The 26,750-nt window shown below is 46.5% G+C and overlaps 1 protein-coding gene across 1 annotated transcript in view; it reads right to left on the reverse strand.

The window, feature by feature from the left end:
- Window positions 1-26,750, reverse strand: part of LOC116969124 (carcinoembryonic antigen-related cell adhesion molecule 1-like) — a 47,325-nt gene that overhangs the window by 15,902 nt on the left and 4,673 nt on the right. Inside the window, exons 4-7 of the mRNA XM_033016061.1 lie at window positions 24,511-24,780; window positions 23,749-23,869; window positions 11,297-11,602; window positions 9,806-10,044 (exon numbers count right to left, since the gene is read on the reverse strand). Of these exons, the coding sequence (XP_032871952.1) occupies window positions 9,806-10,044; window positions 11,297-11,602; window positions 23,749-23,869; window positions 24,511-24,780 (936 nt within the window). The remainder of the gene's footprint in view (window positions 1-9,805; window positions 10,045-11,296; window positions 11,603-23,748; window positions 23,870-24,510; window positions 24,781-26,750) is intronic.

Here is a 26,750-nt window from a genome sequence, read left to right on the forward strand (position 1 = left end):
AGGTGGGACCCATTGGGTCCCGGCCTCACACGGGAGGGCTGGACACCCAACACAATATTCCACCTCTGCAGCAATTCCAATATTGCTGGCCAGTGGGAAGGGGGCTTTCTGTTGCGCTAGTATGAGTGTTGTGGGCCGAAGGTACTGATTTCCAGAGGGCTGGTATGGAGTTTGTGGGCCGAATGGATTTTTGGGCTGGCAGCTCAGTCACTGAGGCCTGGCAGTACAATCACTCGCACCTGGCAGGCTGGCGGCTGAGAAACTGCCAGAAATTGTGCCCAAAACAGGTGACAGACATTAAGAGAGAGAAGGGGGAGAGGGTGGAATTAATGGATTATTGGGTTGGCAGTTCACTAACTCACAGCTCATGGGCTGGCAGTGCAGTCACTCACGCCTGGTATGCTAACAGTTCACTCATTCATCCCACCTACCTTCACCCTCCCCCCCCCCCCACTCTGCTCCTTGCCATTCCCCTCCCACCCACACATTCAGTGCATCTCCAAACAACCCCCCCCCCCATGCACTCTTGGTGGCTCTCCCACAGAGTAGCCATTCCTGCCTATTAGGTTCTATTGTGATGAAGATCACACAGCATTAAAAGTGCAAAAATGTTTTATTAAAGTTTAAAATGTGAATGACTCTTAAAATATAAGAACAATTTAAATTTTAAACATGAGATTTATTAAGTTTTTACTTGTTGTGTCTTGTTGTGTCTTGTTGTGTTCTGCTGCTCACTGCCTCTTGATGACGATTTCCGGTTGATAAAAAGAGACAATTTTAATATAGAGAAAGTCAGCGTTCAAATTTTCAGAAGGAAAATCTGAGAACATCTCAGAAGTCATCATTCAACGAAGCACGCTATTAATAACAACATTCTTGGGCGATGTTCCATCCTTCAGGAAACCTTTGACATTTCCCTTCATATTTCTGTTGAGCTAGTATGTTGGGCCAAAGGTACTGGTTTCCAGAGGGCTAGTATGGAGCTTGTGGGCGGAATGGATTTTGGGCTGGCAGGTCAGTCACTGAGGGCTGGCAGCTCAGTCATTGAGGCATGTACTGGCAGGGGGGCACCAAAATGCTTGGTGTTGCTGAACACATCTGGAAGAGTTCTGTTCACAACTTCAAAGCATTCTCTCCTAATCATTGGACATTCATCCCAAACAATAACTTTCACTTGCCTCGTGAAATGTGCCGTCTTAGAGTTCTTCTCGATGTTGCTCAATGTATCCTCAGCCACTTGGATGGGTACCTTGAATCGAGAATGTGTAGTTCTTCCACCAGGCAGAAATGTAGCTGCTATCCTAGAGGATACTACAGCAATAGCCACATCACCTTGACCTCTAACATTTCCTGACACGATGTTGAAAAAGCAGCCGAAAGACAATTTCAGTTGTTAATGAACACTGAATATTTTGTGCAAAACATTTTTTTGAGGCAGGGGCTGTCAGGTTGGGGTGGGGGGGGGGGGTGGTAAACATTTTGGCGGTTTTTATCAGATAGGAAAGTACGCGTTTCTTGCATTAATAACATACTAGACTAGGTGGGACCCATTGGGTCCCGGCCTCACACGGGAGGGCTGGACACCCAACAGCAATTCCAATTTTGCTGGCCAGTGGGAAGGGGGCTTTCTGTTGCGCTAGTATGAGTGTTGTGGGCCGAAGGTACTGATTTCCAGAGGGCTAGTATGGAGTTTGTGGGCCGAATGGATTTTTGGGCTGGCAGCTCAGTCACCGAGGCCTGGCAGTACAATCACTCGCACCTGGCAGGCTGGCGGCTGAGAAACTGCCAGAAATTGTGCCCAAAACAGGTGACAGACAGTAAGAGAGAGAAGGGGGAGAGGGTGGAATTAATGGATTATTGGGCTGGCAGTTCACTAACTCACAGCTCATGGGCTGGCAGTGCAGTCACTCACGCCTGGTACGCTGACAGTTCACTCAGTCATCCCACCTACATTCACCCTCCCCCCCCCACTCTGCTCCTTGCCATTCCCCTCCCACGCACATATTCAGTGCATCTCCAAACAACCTCCCCCCCCCATGCACTCTTGGTGGCTCTCCCACAGAGCAGCCATTCCTGCCTATTAGGTTCTATTGTGATGAAGATCACACAGCATTAAAAGTGCAAAAAGGTTTTATTAAAGTTTAAAATGTGAATGACTCTTAAAATATAAGAACAATTTAAATTTTAAATATGAGATTTATTAAGTTTTTACTTGTTGTGTCTTGTTGTGTTCTGCTGCTCACTGCCTTATTTCACACACACAAACACATATATATTCACACACACATATATTCATGCACACACACACACATTCCGACACACACACGTACACACACACATACACACGTATCCACAAACACACGCACATATTCACACACACACATTCTCACACATACACACACATATTCACACTCACACACATTCCCATACACATATTCACAAACAGACTCATTCACGCACACACAAACTCAATGACTCACATTCACACAAAGACCCACACACACACACACATAGACTCATACACACACCCTCATACACACGGACTCACTCACTCACACACACAGACTTAATCACACACACATATATACAGACTCATCCCCCACCTCAAGACACTGCCCTATGGGTGGTACATGTCGTGCAGGCAAGGGCAGCTTCAGGCGGGGGTTGTCGTGAACTGATGAGAAGGGGGGGTGTCCTCATGCAGGGGATGTGTACGGCTTCAGTAGGGGGTGCATCCTATAACCAGGCGGAGGGCAGCGTCTTGAGGTGTCAGTGGAGGAGAGGGGGCAGTGAGCGATTTACTCATGACCTGTGGACTCACTGCCTTGGGATTAACTCATGGCCTTTGGACTGACTCTCACAGCTTGTGGACTGACTGATGCCCGACTTCTGGAGTCACGTCCGACTTGTGTAAACTCAAAACTGTAACATCTATATTGAGGAACAGCTTCTTCCTCACAGCCATCACACTTTTAAACTTAACAAATAAGCTCTGAACTACGAAATATTATATTATTTCACACACACATATATATTCACATGCACTCACACACATATGCACACACACTCATATTCACACACACACACATATATAATGACGCACACACACACACACACACATATATAATCACGCACACACACACACACATATTCACTCACACACATATTCAGACACACACATGTACACACACATACATATAGATACACGCACATATTCACACACACACACACACATATTCACACACACACGTAAATATTCACACACACACAGACACACACACACACACACACACATATATATTCACACACCCACGCACAGAGGGAGGTTTCACGGCAGTCGGGTCACGGCCCATGACCCGTACTGTTGCTACGCTACACCAAATGGATTACACGTGATGTACTGCAGGTAGGCACTTATCATTGTTTCCAACTCCATCTTCCAGGGAGATGCTAACCGCATTTCGTTGTCTCTGTACTGTACACTGACAACGAGAATTAAAGTTGAATCTGAATCTGAACGTAGCGAGTCCGTTAAAACCCGCCGGAAATGTCAATTTTTGCGCTGCAAATAATTATGGAAATCGGGATGAGCATGTGAGACATTTAGCCTACTTCAGAATTCCAAAAGTGAGGAGAAATTACGGTAGATAGAAGTGAGAGCTGAAGGGACAACAGACAGAGTGCTTAGCGAACATTGGCCGTTTGCTCACTACATTTCATCAACACTAAAGCATTATTTGTGTTTTTTCTTGATTCCTTTGGCATCTAAAAAGTTTCAGAAGTGATAAATCTGGCTGTATTTTTTTAAATAAATCGCCCATGGTTCTCAAGTGGGTTTTTACGTACAAAATGAAAACGCATCTGAAGAAAAATTTAAAGCCAGATTTATCACCTGACAATTTTTAGATACCAAAGTAATCAAGAAAAAACACGAATAATGCCTTACTGTTGATGAAATGCAATGAGCAAACGCTATAATTCCAATATTTTCAATTACGATATCTGCACAGCCAATCTTTACCAAGCACTTTAGCTGCTGTTGTCCCTTCAATTCTCGCTTCTCTTTACCTACATTTCATTTCACATTTGGAATTCTAATGTTGGGTACATGTCTCTCACACTTACCCCAACTTCCACAATTTTTTTCAGAGCAAAAATTCAACATTTTGGCGGTTTTTAACAGATAGGAAAGTACGCGTTTCTTGCATTAATAACATATACTGGAAGTGACGGATGTCTTCAGATGGTTTGAGCGGCTCCGTGCGTCAAGTCCTATTACCCTGTGACCTTACGTGCAACCCCCTATTCACACACACACACTCACATATATATTCTCACACACATATATATTCACACACACACATATATATTCACACACACACACACACACATATATGTTCACACACACATATATATTCACACACACACACACATATATATTCACACACACATATAGCTTCACACACACACACATATATATATATTCACACACATATATTCACACACACGCATATATATTCACACACACACATATTCACTCACACACATATATATTCACACACACATATAAATATTCACACACACACATTCACACACACACACACATATATTCACACACACACACATACATAAATATTCACGCACACACACATATTCACACGCTCACATAAATTCACACACACACACACATTCACACACACACATATAAATATTCACACACACACACATATAAATATTCACACACACACATATTCGCACACACATATTCACACACTTTGTGGAGTGGAGCGCACACAATAACCTCCATCTTAACACCAAAAAAACAAAGGAGATAGTGGTGGACTTCAGGAGGGGGAGGAGGAGGACTCAAGCAACGCCGATCACCATTAAGGGCACTGAGGTGGAGGTGGTCGCTAATCACAGGTACCTTGGGGTGCAGCTTGACAGTGAGCTGAACTGGAAGTGTCATATGGAGGCGGTGTACAGGAAGGGACAAAGCCGACTGTATTTTTTAAGGAGGCTGAGGTCATTTAATATCTGCCAACCCCTACTGTGCAGTGTCTACCATTCAGTGGTGGCCAGTGCTCTGTTTTTTGCTGTGGCCTGTTGGGGAGATGGCGCCCGTATAGCGGATAAAAACAGACTGGACAAACTAATCAGGAAGGCCGGCTCAGTGGTCGGGGCTGAGCAACGAACGGTCCAGCAGGTGGCAGAGGCCAGAACTCTAAATAAACTAGGTTCTATAATGACAAACCCCACTCACCCACTCCATGCCCTGAAGGTGATCAAGAGCAGCATCTTCAGTCAGAGGCTGATTGCACCAATGTGCAAAACGGAGAGATACAGGAAGTCCTGTTTACCAGCTGCTATAAGACTTTATAATGAGCATAAATAACTGCACTTTTTTTAAATTAATTGTATTTTAACTTGTATTTTAACGTATTTTAACTTGTTATGTATGGAAGCCTTTTGAGGAAATGTGTGGTGTTATGTTTGTCTTGAAGCTGTCGTGGCACTGTAATTTCCTGAAAAGGATTATTAAAGGAATAATCTCTATAATCTCTAATCTCTAATCTCTCACGCACACATATATTCACACACACACACATTCACACACACACAACACTAAAATACACTGTGCAATACGAATATTCAAATCGTGCTGTAGAGTCTTTTGCTGAAACAAAATGCTGCTTTTAAATAACGTCCAACAAACACAGACTTACCATAGAGAAAGCAGCCGAATATTTGAACGAATCTTCAAATCGTGTTGTAGTCTGTAGCTGAAACACAATGGCAGCTTTGGCTGAAACACAAAGCAGCTTTGGCTGAAACACAATCCTGAAACACAATTGCAGCAAACAAACAAAGACACTTACCAGTTCTGTAGATTTATTCAACACCTCGTGCACTCCGTCTTCAGCGCCATCTTGCCTCCGACCGTGAATGACGTCATCGCCGCCAGCTTGCCTCCGACCGGAAATGACGTCATCGCCGCCGGCTTCCAGATCGCCGGAAATGACGTCATCGCCGCCATCTTGCAACCGCCAAAATCACAACATGAGCGCCGATTTTAAATTTAAACACAGTTCTGGTCGAAATAATAAGCTTCTTTCGCGCATTACTCGCCTGAAAACGTTGCAACAAATGCATTTCAATTTACATCACCATTTCAAACACAATAGACATCATGCTTTAGTTACCTGAAAACCGGTGCAACTATTTTAAAACCCAAGAGAAACAAATTTGAAAAACGCTTTATAACAATAACAAATGCTTTTTATTTACAATTCACATTTCAAACACATATAGATAGACAAATATACAAATACAAATGCTTTTTATTATCAATTCACAGTTCAAACACAATATAGATAGACAAATATACAAATGCAGACGCTTTTTATTTTCAATTCACAGTTCAAACACAATATAGTTAGACAAATATACAAATGCAAATGCTTTTTATTTTCAATTCACAGTTCAAACACAATATAGATAGACAAATATACAAATGCAAATGCTTTTTATTTTCAATTCACAGTTCAAACACAATATAGATAGACAAATATACAAATGCAGACGCTTTTTATTTTCAATTCACAGTTCAAACACAATATAGATAGTCAAATATACACACTTTCCAACAAAATGCCAAGAAACTTCAGAGCATGGTGAATAACATACATATCAATTGTCTGAAAAAGCACTCACCTCGGAGCAGAGCTGCAGCTCAGAGAGCCGTGACCCTTTCACTTCGTGGTCGGGAAGAAAGTGATTGAAGCGGGACGCTTCCCGGTTTTGTAGTCCCTCCCTCCCCTGCCGCCAGCGGGGGCAGCAGAGAGAATGGGGAATGATGTAAAAACATTAATATCTCGGTCATATTTCATCGAGGGGAAATATCGTCAGCACACCTGCGGCAGAATGTGGCTCTGAGGGAGGTGGCCAAAAATGACGGCCGTAGGTGACGGCGTTCTCTCGGAAACCGCGGCACAGATCGTGAAAAGCGGTCAAGAACAGAGTTTTAGTAATACTGATTAATGATCTGGATGAGGGAATTGAATGCAACATCTCCAAGTTTGCGGATGTCACGAAGCTGCGGGGCAGTGTTAGCCGTGAGGAGGATGCTAGGAGGCTGCAAGATGACTTGGATAGGTTGGGTGAGTGGGCAAATGCATGGCAGATGCAGTTTAATGTGGATCAATGTGAGATTATCCACTTTGGGGGCAAAAACAGGAAAGTAGGCTTTTATCTGAATGGTGGCCGATTAGGAAACGGGGAGGTGCAACGAGACCCGGGTGTCATGGTACACCAGTCATTGAAAGTAGGAATGCAGGTGCAGCAGGTAGTGAAGAAAGCCAATGGTATGTTAGCATTCATAGCAAAATGATTTGAGTATAATAGCAGGGAGGTTCTACTGCAGTTGTACAGGGTCTTGGTGAGACCACACCTGGAGTATTGCGTACAGTTTTGGTCTCCTAATCTGAGGAAAGACATTCTTGCCAAAGAGGGAGTACAGAGACGGTTCACCAGACTGATTCCTGGGATGGCAGGACTTTCATATGAAGAAAGACTGGATAGACTCGGCTTGTACTCGCTAGAATTTAGAAGATTGAGGGGGGATCTTATCGAAACTTAAAACATTCTTAAGGGGTTGGACAGGCTAGATGCAGGAAGATTATTCCCGATGGTGGGGAAGTCCAGAACTAGGGGGTCACAGTTTAAGGATAAGAGGGAAGTCTTTTAGGACCGAGAGGAGAAAATCATTTTTTACACAGAGAGTGGTGAATTTGTGGAATTCTCTGCCACAGAATGTAGTTGAGGACAGTTCATTGGCTATATTTAAGACGGAGATAGATGTGGCCCTTGAGGCTAAAGGGATCAGGGGGTATGGAGAGAAGGCAGGTACAGGATACTGAGTTGGATGATCAGCCATGATCATATCGAATGGCGAATGGTGCAGGCTCGAAGGGCCGAATTGCCTACTGCTGCACCTATTTTCTATGTTTCTATGTAAGAATAAGGGGGAGACCATTTAGTACTAAGATGAGGAAAGACCTTTTTACCCAGAGAGTTGTTAATCTGTGAAATGTTCTATCTCAGCGCGGTGGAGGCCAATTCTCTAGACACTTTTAAGAGAGAGTTAGATAGAGCTTTTAAAGATAGCGGAATCAAGGGAAATGGGGAAAGGGCAGGAACGGGGAACTGATTGTGGATGATCAGCCATGATGACAGTGAATGGTGGTGCTGGCTGGAAGGGCCGAATGGCCTCTACTCCTGCACCTATTGTCTTTTGTCTATTGTCAAGCAGTGATGAAATCACGAGATGGATTTGTGTAAGCAACATAATTTGTGTACAATATGAAAAATCACGATAGTTGATTGAAGCATTTGATCAATTCCTGCCGCTTAGATCAATGAATCAGTGTTCAGCATCACCATTATACACTGACCGACAAGCAAAATAAATAAATGTTGTACCTACCCAGAACATCGATTAGTATTAATGAGGAACTGTAGGATCTGGTCATATTGTTAAAGGCATCACAGATAGTCTTTAGTGGAAACATTGGGAATGGTGAGTTTGTCTCCACTCTGGACCAAGTCACCTTGAAAGCCCCACCAAAACACAGCAGCTGGTTTAGACTGTGCAGAACAGGTTAAAGTGACGTCGGTCCCGGAAGTGTAAACAAGGATGTCGGGATCACGAACTATAATCGGAATATCCGGCCCGTCTACAACAAATGCACACATTTGTGGTGAATGTGAGGAAGGGGGGAAGAAGGGAGGGAGAATAGGAGCGGGAGCAGGGAGAGGGGACCATCACCTCAGGAAGCGCTCACCATAACATAATCACATAACACAAAACATAGAACATGGAACAGTAAACACAGACACACAGAAAGTAGGTGGAGGAGTAGGCCATTTGGCCCTTCGAGCCAGCACCGCCATTCAATATGATCATGGCTGATCATCCAAAACCAGTACCTCATTCCTGCTTTCTCCACATATCTCTCGATTCCGTTAGCCCGAAGAGCTCGATCTAACTCTCTCTTGAAAACAGCCAGTGAATTGGCAACTCTCTGGGTGAAATTTATTTTCCTCATCGCGGTCCTAAAAGATTTCCCCCTTATTCTTCAACTGTTACCCCAGGTTCTAGACTCCCTCAACACGAGGAACATTTCCCCTGCATCTAGCTGGTCCAATCCCTTAAGAATTTGGCATAGTTCTATAAGATCCTCTCTCTGAAACATGATGAAAGGATGGATCGACTGGGTTGGCATTCATTGGAAATTAGGATTAGGGGATCTTCTGGAATTATTACATTCTTAAGGGATTGGACAGGCTAGTTGGAGAATTAAATGTTCTCCATATCGGCGGAGCCCAGAACCAGGGTCACGGTTTAATAATAAGGGGAGGCCATTTAAGACTGAGGTGAGAAAAACACTTTTCCACCCAGAGAGTTGTGAATTTATGGAATTCCCTGCCACAGAGGGCAGTGGAGGCCAACTCACTGGATGGATTAAAGAGAGAGTTAGATAGAGCTCTAGGGGCTAGTGGAGTCAAGGGTTTATAGGGAGAAGGCAGGCACTGGTTATTGATTGGGGACGATCAGCCTTGATCGCAATGAATGGCGGTGCTGGCTCGTAGGGCCGAATGGCCTCCTCCTGCACCTATTTTCTATGTTTCTATGTTTCTATCTCAATGAATGGCGGTGCTGGCTCGAAGGGCCGAATGGTCTCCTCCTGCACCTATTGTCTATGTTTCTATGTTTCTATGTGGTGAATGATGCCCGGCCACTTACAAAAGACATTGAGTTGGAACGACTCGCTTGTCTTCGCGCTAACCGGGCTGGAAGCCCGGCAGGTGAACGGCCCGTCCGACTGCAATACTCCGGTAATGGTGAGTGTGGTGTTAGAGGCGCTCAGTTCCAACCTGCCGCCGTTAGATATCACGCTGTTGTCTTCACTCCACGTGTAAGAGACGTCAGGGCCTGTCGCGACGCAGGTCAAAAACACGGTGTCACAGTGCTCTATGAAGCTGCTGGCATTGGAGGTGATATTGGGTGTGGAATCAGGCGCTGTTAAATACACAGGAGGCCGTGGTTAGTGCACAGTTGAGCAAGGAACAAAACACTGAAGATTCAAATGTTCTCAAACGTTTCAAAGGTTTTTCCTTATGAAGTCACCGCAGGTCAACGGTGGAGAAGAAGTACTGATCAATAAAATTCCATCAGGGTGATAAACAAATAGCGATAATGTTTAAACACACCTCAGCACGGAGGAGGAAACTAACACACGCATCACATTACAAACCTGACAATATAACTTCAAATTACACTCGAGGTGTCTCGACCCGAAACGTCACCTATCCCTACTCTCCACAGATTCTGCCTGTCCCGCTGAGTTACTCCAGCATTTCGAACACGTTATTAGTTGAATGGTGGCCGATTAGGAAAGGGGGAGATGCAACGAGACCTGGGTGTCATGGTACACCAGACATTGAAAGTAGGCATGCAGGTGCAGCAGGCAGTAAAGAAAGCCAATGGTATGTTAGCATTCATAGCAAAAGGATTTGAGTATAGGAGCTGGGAGGTTCTACTGCAGTTGTACAGGGCCCTGGTGAGACCACACCTGGAGTATTGCGTACAGTTTTGGTCTCCTAATCTGAGGAAAGACATTCTTGCCATAGAGGGAGTACAGAGAAGGTTCACCAGACTGATTCCTGGGGTGGCAGGAATTTCATATGAAGAAAGACTGGATAGACTCGGCTTGTACTCGCTAGAATTTAGAAAATTGAGGGGGGATCTTACAGAATTTACAAATTTCTTAAGGGGTTGGACAGGTTAGATGCAGGAAGATTGTTCCCGATGTTGGGGAAGTCCAGAACAAGGGGTCACAGTATAAGGATAAGGGGGAAATCTTTCAGGACCAAGATGAGAAAAACATTTTTCACACAGAGAGTGGTGAATCTGTGGAATTCTCTGCCACAGAAGGTAGTTAAGGCCACAGTTCATTGGCTATATTTAAAAGGGAGTTAGATGTGGCCCTTGTGGCTAAAGGGATCAGGGGGTATGGAGAGAAGGCAGGTACAGGATACTGAGTTGGATGATCAGCCATGATCATATTGAATGGCGAATGGTGCAGGCTCGAAGGGCCGAATGGCCTCTACTCCTGCACCAATTGTCTATGTTTCTATGTCTCTATCTTCCACTCACCGCAAGAATGAAATCCCAATAGTAATTCGAGAGTTAATGATTGAACAAGATCGAGGTCAAACTCACCGAGTGCCTTACAGTGTGATGGTCGCTGATTCTTGAGCGCCGCCAACTGCAGTGACTGTCACTGTGTCATCCCCGTTGTCCGACTCGTTCACCGACCTCAGCACCAGCGACCCGCTGGTGAAATTTAAATCCACCCTTGACTTGTACTCAGGAGGAATCACCAGGTTTGGTGCGAGCCACTGGACGATTGCTTTCGATTTGAATTCCCAGGTTCCGCTGGAGATAGCACTGGACGGCCGCACCGTGAACTCCGCGTCTCCCCCGATGCATACATATACGTCGCTCTGTGCCGGCTCGACAGTAAACCTCTGCGACCCGCTTGAGGATGAGAAACGCGCGTGAGGGCCGGGGGGAAAGTTCACAAGTGATAGGAGCAGAATTAATCAATTCGGCCCGTCAGTGCCACCCCGCCATAACCTGCTTCCTAATCCCATTCCATCCTGCCGTCTCCCCATAACACAGAAACAGCGAAACATAGAAAATAGGTGCAGGTGTAGAGGCCATTCGGCCCTTCGAGCCTGCACCGCCATTCAATATGATCATGGCTGACCATCCAACTCAGTATCCTGTACCTGCCTTCTCTCCATACCCCCTGATCCCTTTAGCCACAAGGGCCACATCTAACTCCCTCTTAAATATAGCCAATGAACTGTGTGGCCTCAACTACTTTCTGTGGCAGAGAATTCCAGAGATTCACCACTCTCTGTGTAGAAAATCCCTGACACACGCACTAATCAAGAACTTGTCAATCACTGCCTTAAATATATCCACTGACTTGTGGCCTCCACCGCCGTCTGTGGCAACGAATCCAACAGAGTCACCACCCTCTGGCTAAAGAAATTCCTCCTGCATCTCCTTCCTAAAAGAGCGTTTCTTTAATTCCGAGGCTGTGCCCTCTGGTCCTAGACTCCCCCACGAAGTGGAAACATCCTCTCCACATCCACTCTTATCCCGGCCCGTGTGTGTACACACTTGTTTGAATTTAATTCTGCCGTTCCCCGTGACCCGCTCGGCGACACAAACCGCCGCGGTGTCGGTCTGACAGAGCGACTCTCACCCGTGGATATGACGAGGCAAAAGGCGAGCGCGGTCAGGGCCTGTTTCTATGCTTCTATGAGAGGGATATGCACCAAATGCGGGCAAATGGAACTGGCTTAGATGGGGCATGTTGGGTCGCCATGGGCAAGATGGACCAAAGGGCCTGTTTACCTGCTGAATGACATCATTGCAGCGAATTGTGGACACAGCCCAGACCATCACACAAACTAACCTCCCTCCCATCACCTCCATCTACACTTCACGCTGCCCCGGCAAGGCCAGCAGCATCATCAAGGACCAGTCTCACCCCTGTCACTCCCTCTTCTCCCCTCTCCCATCGGGGCAAGAGGTACAGAAGTGTGAAAACGCACACCTCCAGATTCAGGGACAGTTTCTTCCCAGCTGTTGTCAGGCAACTGAATCATCCTATCACAACCAGAGAGCGGTCCTGAACTACTATCTACCTCATTGGTGACCCCTGGACTATCCTGGATCGGACTTTATTGGTTTTACCTTGCACTAAACGTTATTCCCTCATAGAAACATAGAAACATAGAAAATATGTGGAGGAGTAGGCCATTCGGCCCTTCGAGCCTGCACCGCCATTCAATATGATCATGGCTGATCAACCAACTCAATATCCCGTACCTGCCTTCTCTCCATATGCCCTGATCCCTTTAGCCACAAGGGCCACATCTAACTCCCGCTTAAATATAGCCAATGAACTGGCCTCAACTACCCTCTGTGGCAGAGAGTTCCAGAGATTCACCACTCTCTGTGTGAACAATCTCTTTCTCATCTCGGTCTTATAGGATTTCCCCCTTATCCTTAAGCTGTGACCCCTTGTCCCGGACTTCCTTAACATCGGGAACAATCTTCCTGCATCTAGCCTGTCCAACCCCTTAAGAATGTTGTAAGTTTCTATAAGATCCCCCCTCAATCTCCTAAATTCTAGCGAGTACAAGCCGAGTCTATCCAGTCTTTCTTCATATGAAAGTCCTGACATCCCAGGAATCAGTCTGGTGAACCTTCTCTGCACTCCCTCTATGGCAAGAATGTCCTTCCTCAGATTTGCACCTTGCACTAAACGTTATTCCCTTATCATCTATCTGTACACTGTAAATGGATCGATTGTAGCCATGTGTAGGAAGGAACTGCAGATGCTGATTTTAATCGAAGTTAGACACAACATGCTGGAGTAACTCAGCGGGACAGGCAGCTTCTCTGGAGAGAAGGAATGGGTGAAGTTTTGAGACGGGACCATTCTTCCCTCGTTCCTTCTGTCCAGAGATGCTGCCTGTCCCGCTGAGTTACTCCAGCATTTTGTGTCCGTCTTCGATTGCAAGCATGTTTTGTCTATCTGCTGACTGGTCAGCACACAACAGAAGCCTTTCACTGTACCTCGATGTCCATGACAATAAATTGAACCTTACTATGGCCCCATGAGTGACTCGAATTCAAGGCCAAGAGATCTTGAACCCTGACCTGAGGAGATAAAGGAACTGATATTAGTTTGGACTCAATTCCAGTCGATAGAGTTTTATGGACAAATGTCCCGGACGGGACAGTGAAATTCTTACTGGCTGCAGCACAACAGAATATGTGAATATGTAAACATTGTATATAATGGGGGGGAAAATAAAAAGTTCAATAGATAATTAATATAGTGCAAATAACAAATAATAATATAGTCTTTTGCAGTTCAGAGCTTATTCGATGTTGTGTTTAATAGCCTGATGGCAGTGGGGAAGCAGCTATTCCTGAACCTGGACGTTACAGTCTTCAGGCTCTTGTACCTTTCTCCTCATGGCAGTGGTGGGATGAATGTGTGGCTAGGATGGTGTGGGTCTCTGATGATGGTGGCTGCCTTTTTGAGGCAGTGACTACGATAGATCCTTTCGACGGTGGGGAAGTCAAAGCCGTTTAAGGACTGGGCAGCCGTCCACGTTAATAATAATAATATATTGTATTGTCATTGTACATCAGTGCAACGAGATTTGGGTATGCAGCTTCCATCCGATGTCAAAACTTAAGTAACTAATAAAATTTAGATTTAGATATTAGATACCCCGAGAACATGGTTTGTAAAAGAACATTACAACAGTAAAATAGACAAAACAGACTAAAGTGCAGATGTGTCTGTGGGATGTGACCATCCGTGGGAGACAGTCCAGGGGGGATGGGGGGCACTCAGCAGGGCTGGTTCAGAGCCGCTATGGCTCTGGGAATGAAGCTGTTCCTGAGTCTGGAGGTTAGGGCGTAGAAGGCCTTGTAACGTCTGCCGGAGAGAAGTAGTTCGAACAGTCCATTACACGGGTGTGAGGAGTCTTTATGGATGCTGACGGCCTTCCTGAGGCACCGTGTGTGGTAGATGCCCTCCAAGGCTGGTAGCTGTGTCCCAATAATCTTCTGTGCGCTGAAGAGCTCTCCTCTCCGCCTCCGTCCAGCTGAGCTACCACACAGAGATGCCATCCGTTAATATGCTCTCTGTGGTGCAGCGGTAGAAGGTCAGAGCGAGTAATATGAACCCACACAAAATCTCTGATGTTTGTCATGAAATTAATGCGGGCGAGAGAGAAAGGACATTTGGAGAAATAGCTCGATTCAAAATAATTTCAAAAAATCATTTAATTAATTTACAGAAGGATGTATCTGATACATTGCCCAAAAGGAAGAGCGATACGTGATCGGCCCATAAGTTTCAGAAATAAGAACGTCGTTTTATTGTGGGATGAACTGAAACATGGACTGGATCAGAATGTCAGGACAGACAAACATTCACTGAGCTACTCCACCGCTGCGCCACCGAGTCCGCCCTATCCATTGGTCTACCTCTCTGTAGATGGCAATGAGACCACACCTGGAGTATTGCGTACAGTTTTGGTCTCCTAATCTGAGGAAAGACATTCTTGCCATACAGGATTTGAGTATAGGAGCAGGGAGGTTCTACTGCAGTTGTACATGGTCTTGGTGAGACCACACCTGGAGTATTGCTTACAGTTTTGATCTCCTAACCTGAGGAAACACATTCTTGCTATACAGGGAGTACGGAGACGGTTCACCAGACTGATTCCTGGGATGGCAGGGCTTTCATATGAAGAAAGACTGGATAGACTCGGCTTGTACTCGCTAGAATTTAGAAGATTGAGAGGGGGGGGGGGGGGGCTCTTATAGAAACTCACAACATTCTTAAGGGGTTGGACAGGCTAGATGCAGGAAGATTGTTCCCGATGTTGGGGAAGTCCAGAACAAGGGATCACAGTTTAACGATAAGTGGGAAATCTTTTAGGACCAAGATGACCTGGAGTGAAAACCATTTTTCACACAGAGAGAGGTGAATCTGTGGAATTCTCTGCCACAGAAGGCAGTTGAGGCCATTTCATTGGCTATATTTAAGAGGGAGTTAGATGTGGCCCTTGTGTCTAAAGGGATCAGGGGGTATGGAGAGAAGGCAGGTACAGGATACTGAGTTGGATGATCAGCCATGATCATATTGAATGGCGGTGCAGGCTCGAAGGGCCGAATGGCCTCTACTCCTGCACCTATTGTCTATGTTTCTATGTTTCTATGTTCCTTTCCCGCCCATCGTTAGATAGACCTTGTGTTATTCTAAACCAGGTTTAGATCAAATCGCTCGGTCCAGTTGCCGGAGTGGGCGAGGGAAGGATCAGATCGCAATGCGAATCAAAATATTTGGAGCAGTGGGGGGGGGGGGGGGGGGGAGACCATAAGATCACAAGGTCCCCATAATTGTAAATTGCCCCCAGTGTGTGTAGGATGGTGTCAATCCAGAGAGTTGTGAGTCTGTGGAATTCTCCGCCGGTGGTGGCCGGTTCTCTGGATACTTTCAAGAGAGAGTTAATGGCCTGTCCCACTGTACGAGCTAATTCAAGAGCTATCCCAAGTTTAAAAAAAAACTCGTGGTAAGTACGTGGAATGAACGTTGCGGGTACGTCGGAGCTCGGAACCTTCTCTTAGCGGCTCTCAACGCTAACGGCAGGTACTTGGGAAACATAGACACATAGAAACATAGAAAATAGTTGCAGGAGTAGGCCGTACGGCCCTTCGAGCCTGCACCGCCATTCAATATGATCATGGCTGGTCATCCAACTCAGTATCCTGTACCTGCCTTCTCCCCATACCCACTGATCACGGTTTTCTGGATGTTTTCAAGAGAGAGCTAGATAGGGCTCTTAAAGATAGCGGAGTCAGGGCATATGGGGAGAAGGCAGGAACGGGGTACTGATTGTGGATGGTCAGCCATGGTCACATTAAATGGCCGTGCTGGCTCGAAAGGCCGAATGGCCTAATCCTGCACCTATTGTCTATTGATCATCAAAAAGTAGTACCCCGTTCCTGATTTTTCCCCATATCCCTTCATTCCGTCAATGGTGCCCTAAGAACCACATCTAACTCTCTCTTGAAAACATCCAGTGAATAGGCCTTCTATGGCAGAGAATTCCACAGATTCACAAATCTCTGGATGAACATGTTTTTCCGTATCTCAGTCCTAAATGGCCTACCGCCGATTCATCTCGGTCCTAAGAGGCATCCCCCTTCTCCTTAAACTATGTGTGTGGCCCCTTGTTCAGGACTTCCCCAACATCGGGAATAATCTTCCTGCATCTAGCCTGTCCAACCCCTTAAAAAATGTGTAAGTTTCTGTAAGATCCCGCCTCAATCTTCTAAATTCTAGCGAGTACAAGCCGAGTCTATCCAGTGTTTCTTCATAAGAAAGTCCTGCCATCCCAGGAATCAGTCTGGTGAACCTTCTCCGTACTCTCTCTATGGCAAGCATGTCTTTCCTCAGATTAGGATACCAAAACTGTACGCAATACTCCAGGTGTGGTCTCACCAAGACCCTGTACAACTACATTAGAACCTCCCTGCTCTTATACTCAAATCCTTTTGCTATGAAAGCTAACATACCATTCGCTTTCTTCACTGCCTGCTGCACCTGCATGCCTACTTTCAATGACTGGTGTACCATGACACCCAGGTCTCGCTGCATCTCCCCTTTTCCTAGTCGGCCACCATTTAGATAATAGTCTGCTTTCCTGTTTTTGCCACCAAAATGGATAACCTCACATTTATCCACATTATACTGCATCTGCCAAACATTTGCCCACTCACCCAGCCTATCCAAGTCACCTTGCAGTCTCCTAGCATCCTCCTCACAGCTACCACTGCCCCCCAGCTTAGTGTCATCCGCAAACTTGGAGATATTGCCTTCAATTCCCTCATCCAGATCATTAATATATATTGTAAATGACTGGGGTCCCAGCACTGAGCCTTGCCCTACCCCACTAGTCACTGCCTGCCACTGTGAAAAGGACCCGTTTACTCCTACTCTTTGCTTCCTGTTTGCCAGCCAGTTCTCTATCCACATCAATACTGAACCCCCAATGCCGTGTGCTTTAAGTGTGTATACTAATCTCTTATGTGGGACCTTGTCGAAAGCCTTCTGGAAGTCCAGATACACCACATCCACTGGTTCTCCCCTATCCACGCTACTAGTTACATCCTCGAAAAATTCTATAAGATTCGTCAGACATGATTTACCTTTTGTAAATCCATGCTGACTTTGTCCAATGATTTCACCACTTTCCAAATGTGCTGCTATCCCATCTTTAATAACTGACTCTAGCAGTTTCCCCACTACCGATGTTAGACTAACTGGTCTGTAATTCCCCGTTTTCTCTCTCCCTCCCTTCTTAAAAAGTGTGGTTACGTTTGCTACCCGCCAATCCTCAGGAACTACTCCAGAATCTAAAGAGTTTTGAAAGATTATTAGTAATGCATCCACTATTTCTGGAGCTACTTCCTTAAGTACTCTGGGATGCAGCCGATCTGGCCCTGGGGATTTATCGGCCTTTAATCCATTCAATTTACCCAACACCACTTCCCGGCTAACCTGGCTTTCACTCAATTCCTCCAACTCCTTTGACCCGCGGTCCCCTGCTATTTCCGGCAGATTATTTATGTCTTCCTTAGTGGAAAATGATCACCAATGCGTCCACTATTTCTAGAGCCACCTCCCCGAGGACCCTGGGATGCAGACCATCAGTCCCATTAGCCTACCCAATACTATTTCTCGCCTAATGACAATGTATTTCAGTTACTTTCAGTTAATAGCAATCAGGCTATTAAACACGGCAACAAATAAGCTCTGAAGTACAATAGATTATTATTATTATTGCACTGTGTTTATTTATTGAGTATGTGTGCATGTGTGTGTAGACACACTGTACTTTTGTTCTCCCGTTATGTACTATGTTTACATACTCTGTTGTGCTGCAGCAAGCAAGAATTCCATTGTCCTATCTGGGACACAGGAAAATATAACACTCTTGCCGACACGTGAGCACACTTGCAGATGACACAAAGCTGGGTGGCAGTGTGAAATGTGAGGAGGATGCTGTGAGAACGCAGGGTGACTTGGACAGGGTGGGGGACTGGGCAGATGCATGGCAGATGCAGTTTAATGTGGATAAATGTGAGGTTATCCTCTTTGGTGGCAAAAACAGGAAGGCAGGTTATTATCAAAATGGCGTCAAGTTGGGAAAAGGGAGAAGTACAACGGGATCTGGGGGATCCTTTGTTCATCAGTCAATGAAAGTAAGCATGCAGGTACAGCAGGCAGTGAAGAAAGTGAATGGTTTGTTGGCCTTTATAACCAGAGGAGTTGAGTAAATGAGCAAAGAGGTCCTTCTGCAGTTGTACAGGGCCTTAGTGAGTGTGTGTGTATATATATACGTACTGATTTTTCTCTCTCTCGTTATGTACTATGTTTACATATTCTGTTGTGCTGCAGCAAACAAGAATTCCATTGTCCTATCTGGGACACACGACAATAAAACACTTTGACTCTTAACTCAACAGCCTTCTGAGGCAATGGATTTCATAGATTCGCCACCAGTTCGTGAGGAAGTTGAAGGTGTCCCACAAAGGAATCAGACAAGGAAGTCTGGTGTCCCCCGTACATTACTGTCACGTGGACAATTCCAAGCACGGTTCCACAACTCCACTGTCACTTGTACAAAAGAACAAAACTCATCTCGTGAAAGAACAACAGGGACCAACCTGTTCGTTTCCCGGGAGATTTTCATAGGTTGCCAGTCCTTTCCCGGCATCTGTGGCCGAGGTAGCTGCAGAAATAAAACAACGCGTTTAGTCACGAAGTCAAGGACACCAGAATCAAGTGCCCAGCCCAAAGGAAGAATATTCGGCCCGTTCCCACTGTACTAGCTGTCATGTCAAGTCAAGTCAAGTCACATTTATTTATATAGCACATTTAAAAAACAACTCTCGTTGGCCAAAGTGCTTTACATTTGTTATAAGAATAGCACAACAAGATTAGATTAGATTAGATTAGATAGCCTTTATTGTCATTCAGACCGAAGTCTGAACGAAATTGAAGCAGTCATACATACAATACAATACAATAAAAAACAACAATAAACACATATTAACATCCACCACAGTAAGTCCACCCAACATCTCCTCACTGTGATGGAGGCAAAAGTCTTAGGTCTCCAGTCTCTTCCCTCCTCTTCTCCTTCTGCGCTGAGGCGATACCCCCCGGGCGATGTTACAACTGTCCCGCGGCTCAAACACCGCGGCCCGGGGTGGTCGAAGCTGCCGCTCACCAGTCCTGCTGACGCAGCCGCTGGCCCGCGGCCGAACCCCGGACTCAGGCCACCGCCGCCAGAACACCGTGCAAGCCACCGGAGCATCGTTCCAGCCCCGAGCCGGATCGCCCTCACGTGAGTGCCGTTACCGTCTCAGCCTCGGGCTGGGCCGCCCCGACCGGGCACCGCTCCTCCCTCGGGCTGGGCCGCCCCGACCGGGCGCCGCTCCTCCCTCGGGCTGGGCCGCCCCGACTGGGCGCCGCTTCTCCCTCGGTCTGGGCCGCCCCGACTGAGCGCCGCTCCTCCCTCGGGCTGGGCTGCCCCGACTGGGCGCCGCTTCTCCCTCGGGCTGGGCCGCCCCGACCGGGCGCCGCTTCTCCCTCGGGCTGGGCCGCCCCGACTGGGCGCCGCTTCTCCCTCGGGCTGGGAACGCCGTACCTCCCCGAGCTCGGCCACTCCGACGGGAGCACCGTTCCTTCCTCGGGCCGGCCGTCCTCACGGTAGCGTCACAGCCCCTCACGGAAGCCCTGTTCCAGCCCCGAGCGGGTCCGCCCTCACGGGAGCGAGCTCAGTGCGAGTCCTGGCGGGCTCTGCCTCCTGAGCCTCGAGGTCGCCAGCTCCGCCATTAGGCCTCAGCGCAGACGGAGGCAGAGAAGGGGAATACGACATAAAAGTCGCATTCCCCCGCAGGGAGAGAGAGCAAGCCCCGTTTCAACCCCCCCCCCCCCAAACAGAAACTAAAAACCAAAACTAGACTAACCAAAACGAAAATAAACAACCCAAAAAACACAAAACAAACAGGACTGCCGGAGAGCCGCTGCAGCCAGAGCCGCGCCGCCACTAGGAAGACAAAACAAACTACATACATATATACATGTAGCCCTCACTCAGAGGACGTCAGGAAAGACTTGGGAGTATAGATAAGTCTTTAGTCTTGACTTAAAAAAGTCGATGGAGGGGGCAGTTCTGTATCAAGTATCTCCAATTCCCTCCCCGGTAATGGACCCATTATCCCGTGAAAACAGGACTAGTAACTGAGATCAGATGAACGTCTAAATAACGCGGACTTCGCTTTTCATCAGCTGATATTTCCATTCCCCGCTCACAGGTCAACTTGATGAGTTCCGAGGTTGGGTCCCTACCCGAAGCGTCACCTATCCATGTTCTCCACAGAGAAGCTGCCTGACCCGCTGAGTTACTCCAGCACTTTGTACCTGTCCACGTTCTCCGCAGAGATGCTGCATGCCTGACCCGCTGAGTTACTCCAGCACTTTGTACCTGTCCACGATCTCCGCAGAGATGCTGCCTGACCCGCTGAGTTACTCCAGCACTTTGTGTCCTTTTACGCATCAACCAGCATCTGCAGTTCCTTGTGGCCGTCCTTAATAATTTAGTTGGGAAACCGACACGCAGGAAAAAAAGCTGCCTAGCTCAAAAAAACAGTCTACGAGGGAAAAACTGTTTCCAAAAACTGTAACCTCCCCGCAGTAATCAGACATCATCGGTCTGAAGAAGGGTCTGGACCCGCAACGTTACCTGTCCACGTTCTCCACGGAGATGCTGCCCGACCCGCTGAATTACTCTAGCACTTTGTACCTGTCCACGTTCTCCACAGAGATGCTGCCTGACCCGCTGAGTTACTCCAGCACATCTACAATAATTCTATAACCGGAGTCAGCAGTTCCTTGTGTTAAACTTCAACTAAACTTTAACGAACAGCTCAAATATTTGCGTTAATATCCACCGTCTTAAATGCAAATATCTACACTGGGCCCCGGTGTGATTATCAAATCAAATCCAGCTAATACAATCACTTTCCATCCACTCAGTGACAGGGCAGTTGAGAATCTAAAGATCATAACTTCATTAGTGATAGACGCAGAATGAGGCCATTCGGCCCATCCAGTCTACTCCGCCATTCAATCGCGGCTGATCTATCTCTCCCTCCCAACCTCATTCTCCTGCCTTCTCCCCATAACCCCTGACACCCGCACTAATCATCAATCTACCTATTTCTGCCTTAATAATATCCACTGACTTGTGGCCTCCACAGCCGTCTGTGGCAACGAATCCCACAGATTCACCACCCTCTGGCTAAAGAAATTCTTCCTCATCTCCTTCCTAAAGGAACGGCCTTTAATTCTGGGGTTCACTCAGAATTCACTCACTCTGTCCCATTGGACTCCTGTTGGTGTCGCATTTCGTCCCGACTTCGGCTTTCAGCCTAATTAAATATATAGAGGAAACAATGTCAACTTATAGATTAGTTCTGTTGAAGAGATACAGCGTGGAAACAGGCCCTTCGGCCCGGAGAGTCCGTGCAGACCAGCGATCCACGCACACTAACACTATCCTACACAATTTACACTTATACCAAGGCGTTTAACCTCCAAATCTGCACGTCTTTGAAGTGTGGGAGGAAACCGGAGATCTTGGGAAAACCCACGCAGGTCACGGGGAGAGATTGTACAAACTCCGTACAGACAGCTCCCGTAGTCGGGATCGAACCCGGATCTCTGGCGCTGTGAGGCAGCAACTATATTCATATGTTCTGTATAGGCTCTGGTGAGACCACATCTGGAGTATTGTGTACAGTTTTGGTCCCCTAATTTGAGGAAGGACATCCTTGTGATTGAGGTAGTGCAGCGTAGGTTCACGAGATTGATCCCTGGGATGGTGGGACTGTCATATGAGGAAAGATTGAAAAGACTAGGCTTGTGTTCACTGGAGTTTAGAAGGATGAGGGGAGAATCTTATAGAAACATATAAAATTATAAAAGGACTGGACAAGCTCGATGCAGGGAAAATGTTCCCAATTTTGGGCGAGTCCAGAACCAGGTCTTAGAATAAAGGGGAAGTCATTTAAGACTGATGAGAGAAATAACTTTTTCACCCAGAGAGTTGTGAATTTAGGGAATTCCCTGCCACAGAGGGCAGTGGAGGCCAAATCACTGGATGGATTTAAGAGATAGTTTGATATATCTCTTAGGGCTAGTCAAGGGATATGGGGAGAAGGCAGGCACGGGTTGTTGATTGGGGATGATCAGCCATGATCACAATGAACGGCGGTGCTGGCTCGAAGGGCCCAATGGCCTCCTCCTGCAAATATTTTCTATGTTTCTATGTTTGTAAACCTGGTTCAGGCAGGGACTATCCCCAACAATTAGACAGGTATCGACACACACACACACACACACACACACACACACACACACACACACACACACACACACACACACACACACACACACACACACACACACACACACACACACACACACACACACACACACACACACACACACACACATCTCAGATAACCGGTGTAACACGCCACTCTATATTGCATTACCTCAACCATTGGCGCAGTTTACAGAGATAACGCCCCAAAATCTTTGCACCCTCCCAATCCCAATCCGACCTTTCTGTCCTGGGCCTCCTCCATGGCCAGAGTGAGTCCCACCGCAAATTGTAGGAGCAGCACCTCATATTTCGCTTGGGCAGTTTACACCCCAGCGGTATGGAAATTGACTTCTCCAATTTCAGGTAGTCCCTGCTTTCTCCCTCCTTACCCTCCCCTTCTCGACTTTCCCGCGGCCCCCAGTCTCCGCCTCTTCCTTTCTTCTCCCCCCCCCCCCCACATCAGTCACAAATGCCTTCGCTCCATAGATGCTGCCTCACCCGCTGAGTTTCTCCAGCATTTTTGTCCACCTCGGATATTAAGGTCAGTTTGGGAAAATTTCCCTGGCCAATATCAAAGGTCTAAGCTAAAAATTCGGCGGCACACGTACTTACCCGCTTGTCTTCCTGGCGATCAGCCAACCGCCGACTCCGCCGATCAAACAGGCAGCAATTAGGCCGACAACGATGCCAGCGACGGCGCCAGGAGTGAGATGAGACCTGGTCTCTGGAACAGCTGCCAAGTAAGTAAGTAAGTATGTTTATTGGCCAAGTATTCACATACAAGGAATTTGCTTTGGTGCTTCGCCCACAAGTAACAACAACTGAAGGGGTTGGACAGGCTAGATGCAGGAAGATTGTTCCTGTTGTTGGGGAAGTCTAGAACAAGGGGTCACAGTTTAATGATAAGGGGGAAACCTTTTAGGTCCGAGATGAGAAAAACATTTTTTTCACACACAGAGAGTGGTGAATCTGTGGAATTCTCAGCCACAGAAGGTAGTTGAGGCCACACAGTTCTTTGGCTATATTTAAGAGGGAGTTAGATGGGGCCCTTGTGGCTAAAGGGATCAGGGGGTGTGGAGAGAAGGTAGGTACAGGATACTGAGTTGGATGATCAGCCATGATCATATTGAATGGCGGTGAAGGCTCGAAGGGCCGAATGGCCTCTACTCCTGCACCTATTGTCTATGTTTCTATGTTTCTAAAACCCACGCAGGTCACGGGGAGAACGTGCAAACTCCGTACAGACAGCACCCGTAGTCGGGATCGAACCCGGGTCTCCGGCGCTGCATTCGCTGTAAGGCAGCAACTCTCCCGCTGTCGCCCTATTACTAATACTAAATGAAAACTACACAATTGGAATGCCTCTGTACTTACAGAAAACCTCCAGGTAGGTCTCCGCGCTGCCGTTGTTCAGCCCATTGCTTACGATGCATTTATACACCCCTGTGTCGGCCACGTTCACTGGGTCAATGAGCAGAATGTCTCCGGATACAGTTATCCTGTCATTCTGCTGGATGGGGTGGTTGTTGAAAAACCATTCCAGCTTCAGATGAGTTCCCTGGGAGCTGCACGTCAATAAGACGGAGTCTCGCTGTTCCACTGGGTGAGAATTAGTGGATCGTAGACTAACATTCCCCACCGGTTCTGCGGACGGAATAAAGAGTTACAAAATCATGTAGCAAGGAACTGCATAAAGTGATAAAACCGAACCTGCCTCCACCACTTCCACTGGATGTTCATTCCACACAGTTACCACTCTCTGAGTAAACATAGAAACATAGAAACATAAAAAAATAGCTGCAGGAGTAGAGGCCATTCGGCCCTTCGAGCCTGCACCACCATTCAATATGATCATGGCTGATCATCCTACTCAGTATCCTGTACCTGCCTTATCTCCATACCCCCTGATACCTTTAGCCACAAGGGCCACATCTAACTCCCTCTTAAATATAGCCAATGAACTGGCCTCAACTATCTTCTGTGGTAGAGAATTACACAGATTCACCACTCTTTGTGTAAAAAAATTATTTTCTCATGTAAAGAAGTAAAGAAGTTCCCCCTCATGTTACCCCTAAACTTCTGTCCCTTAATTCTCAAGTCATGACCTCTTGTTTGAATCTTCCCTACTCTCAATGGGAAAAGCTTATCCACGTCAACTCTGTCTTTCCTTCTCATCATTTTAAAGACCTCTATCAAGTCCTGCGCTCCAAAGAATAAAGCCCTAACTTGTTCATCCTTTCTCTGTAACTTAGTTGCTGAAACCCAGGCAACATTCTAGTAAATCTCCTCTGTACTCTCTCTATTTTGTTGACATCTTTCCTATAATTTGGCGACCAGAATTGTACGCCATACTCCACAATTGGCCTCACCAATGCCTTGTACAGTTTTAACATTACATCCCAACTTCTATACACAATGCTCTGATGTAGAAAGGCCAGCACACCAAAAGCTTTCTTTACCACCCTATCTACATGAGATTCCACCTTCAGGGAACTATGCACAGTTATTCCCAGATCCCTCTGTTTAACTGCATTCCTCAATTCGCTACTATTTACCATGCACGTCCTATTTTGATTTGTCCTGCCAAGATGTAGCTCCTCACTCTTATCAGCATTAAACTCCATCTGCCATATTTCAGCCCACTCTTCCAAATGGCCTAAATCTCTCTGTAGACTTTGAAAATCTACTTCATTATCCACAACGCCACCTATCTTGGTATCATGATGCCCCGAACTGAACACAATACCCTAAAAGCGGTCTCACCAATGTCGTGTACAACTGTAACATGACCTCCCAAGATCTAACACTCCATCTGTTTATGCATTGTTATGATTAGAATGAATAATGTATTCTCACACGTGACTACTCACAGTGAGGTTGTTTGTTTTGCATACCCAGGGTAATTAAGGGCGCCAAGGCCATGCTTAATCTTTGTGTAATGTTTAACATCTATCATAAAGGATTGTAATCATGATAGATTTCGGAGAGGATGTTTCCACTAGTGGGAGAGTCTAGGACCAGATGGCACAGCCTCCGAATTAAAGGACGTTATTTTAGGAAGGAACTGAGGAGGAATTTATTTAGTCAGAGGGTGGTGAATCTGTGGGATTCGTTGTCACAGACGACGGTGGAGCCCATAAGTCAGTGGATATATCTAAGGCAGAGATAGATGGATTGTTGATTAGTGCGGGTGTCAGGGGTTATGGGGGGGGGGGGGGGGGGGGGGGGTGGTGGGTGGGGGATGCCGGTGAATGGGGTTCGGAAGGAGAGATTGATCCTCCATGATTGAAAGGCTGGGTAGACTTGATCGGCAGAATGAGAGATATATAGAGCTCGAGAAAGATTAATAAGACTAGGCTTGTATTCACTGGAGTTTAAAAGGATGAGGGGGAATCTTATAGAAACATATAACATTATAAAAGGACTGGACAAGCTAGATGCAGGAAAGATGTTCCCAATGTTGGGCGAGTCGAAAACCAGGAGCCACAGTCTTAGAATAAAGGGGAGGTCACTTCAGACTGAGGCGAAAAAAAAACTTTTTCACCCAGAGAGTTGTGAATTTGTGGAATTCCCTGCCACAGAGGGCAGTGGAGGCCAAGTCACTGGATGGATTT

This window comes from Amblyraja radiata, unplaced genomic scaffold, assembly GCF_010909765.2.
Source record: "Amblyraja radiata isolate CabotCenter1 unplaced genomic scaffold, sAmbRad1.1.pri S109, whole genome shotgun sequence".
Taxonomy (NCBI): domain Eukaryota; kingdom Metazoa; phylum Chordata; class Chondrichthyes; order Rajiformes; family Rajidae; genus Amblyraja; species Amblyraja radiata.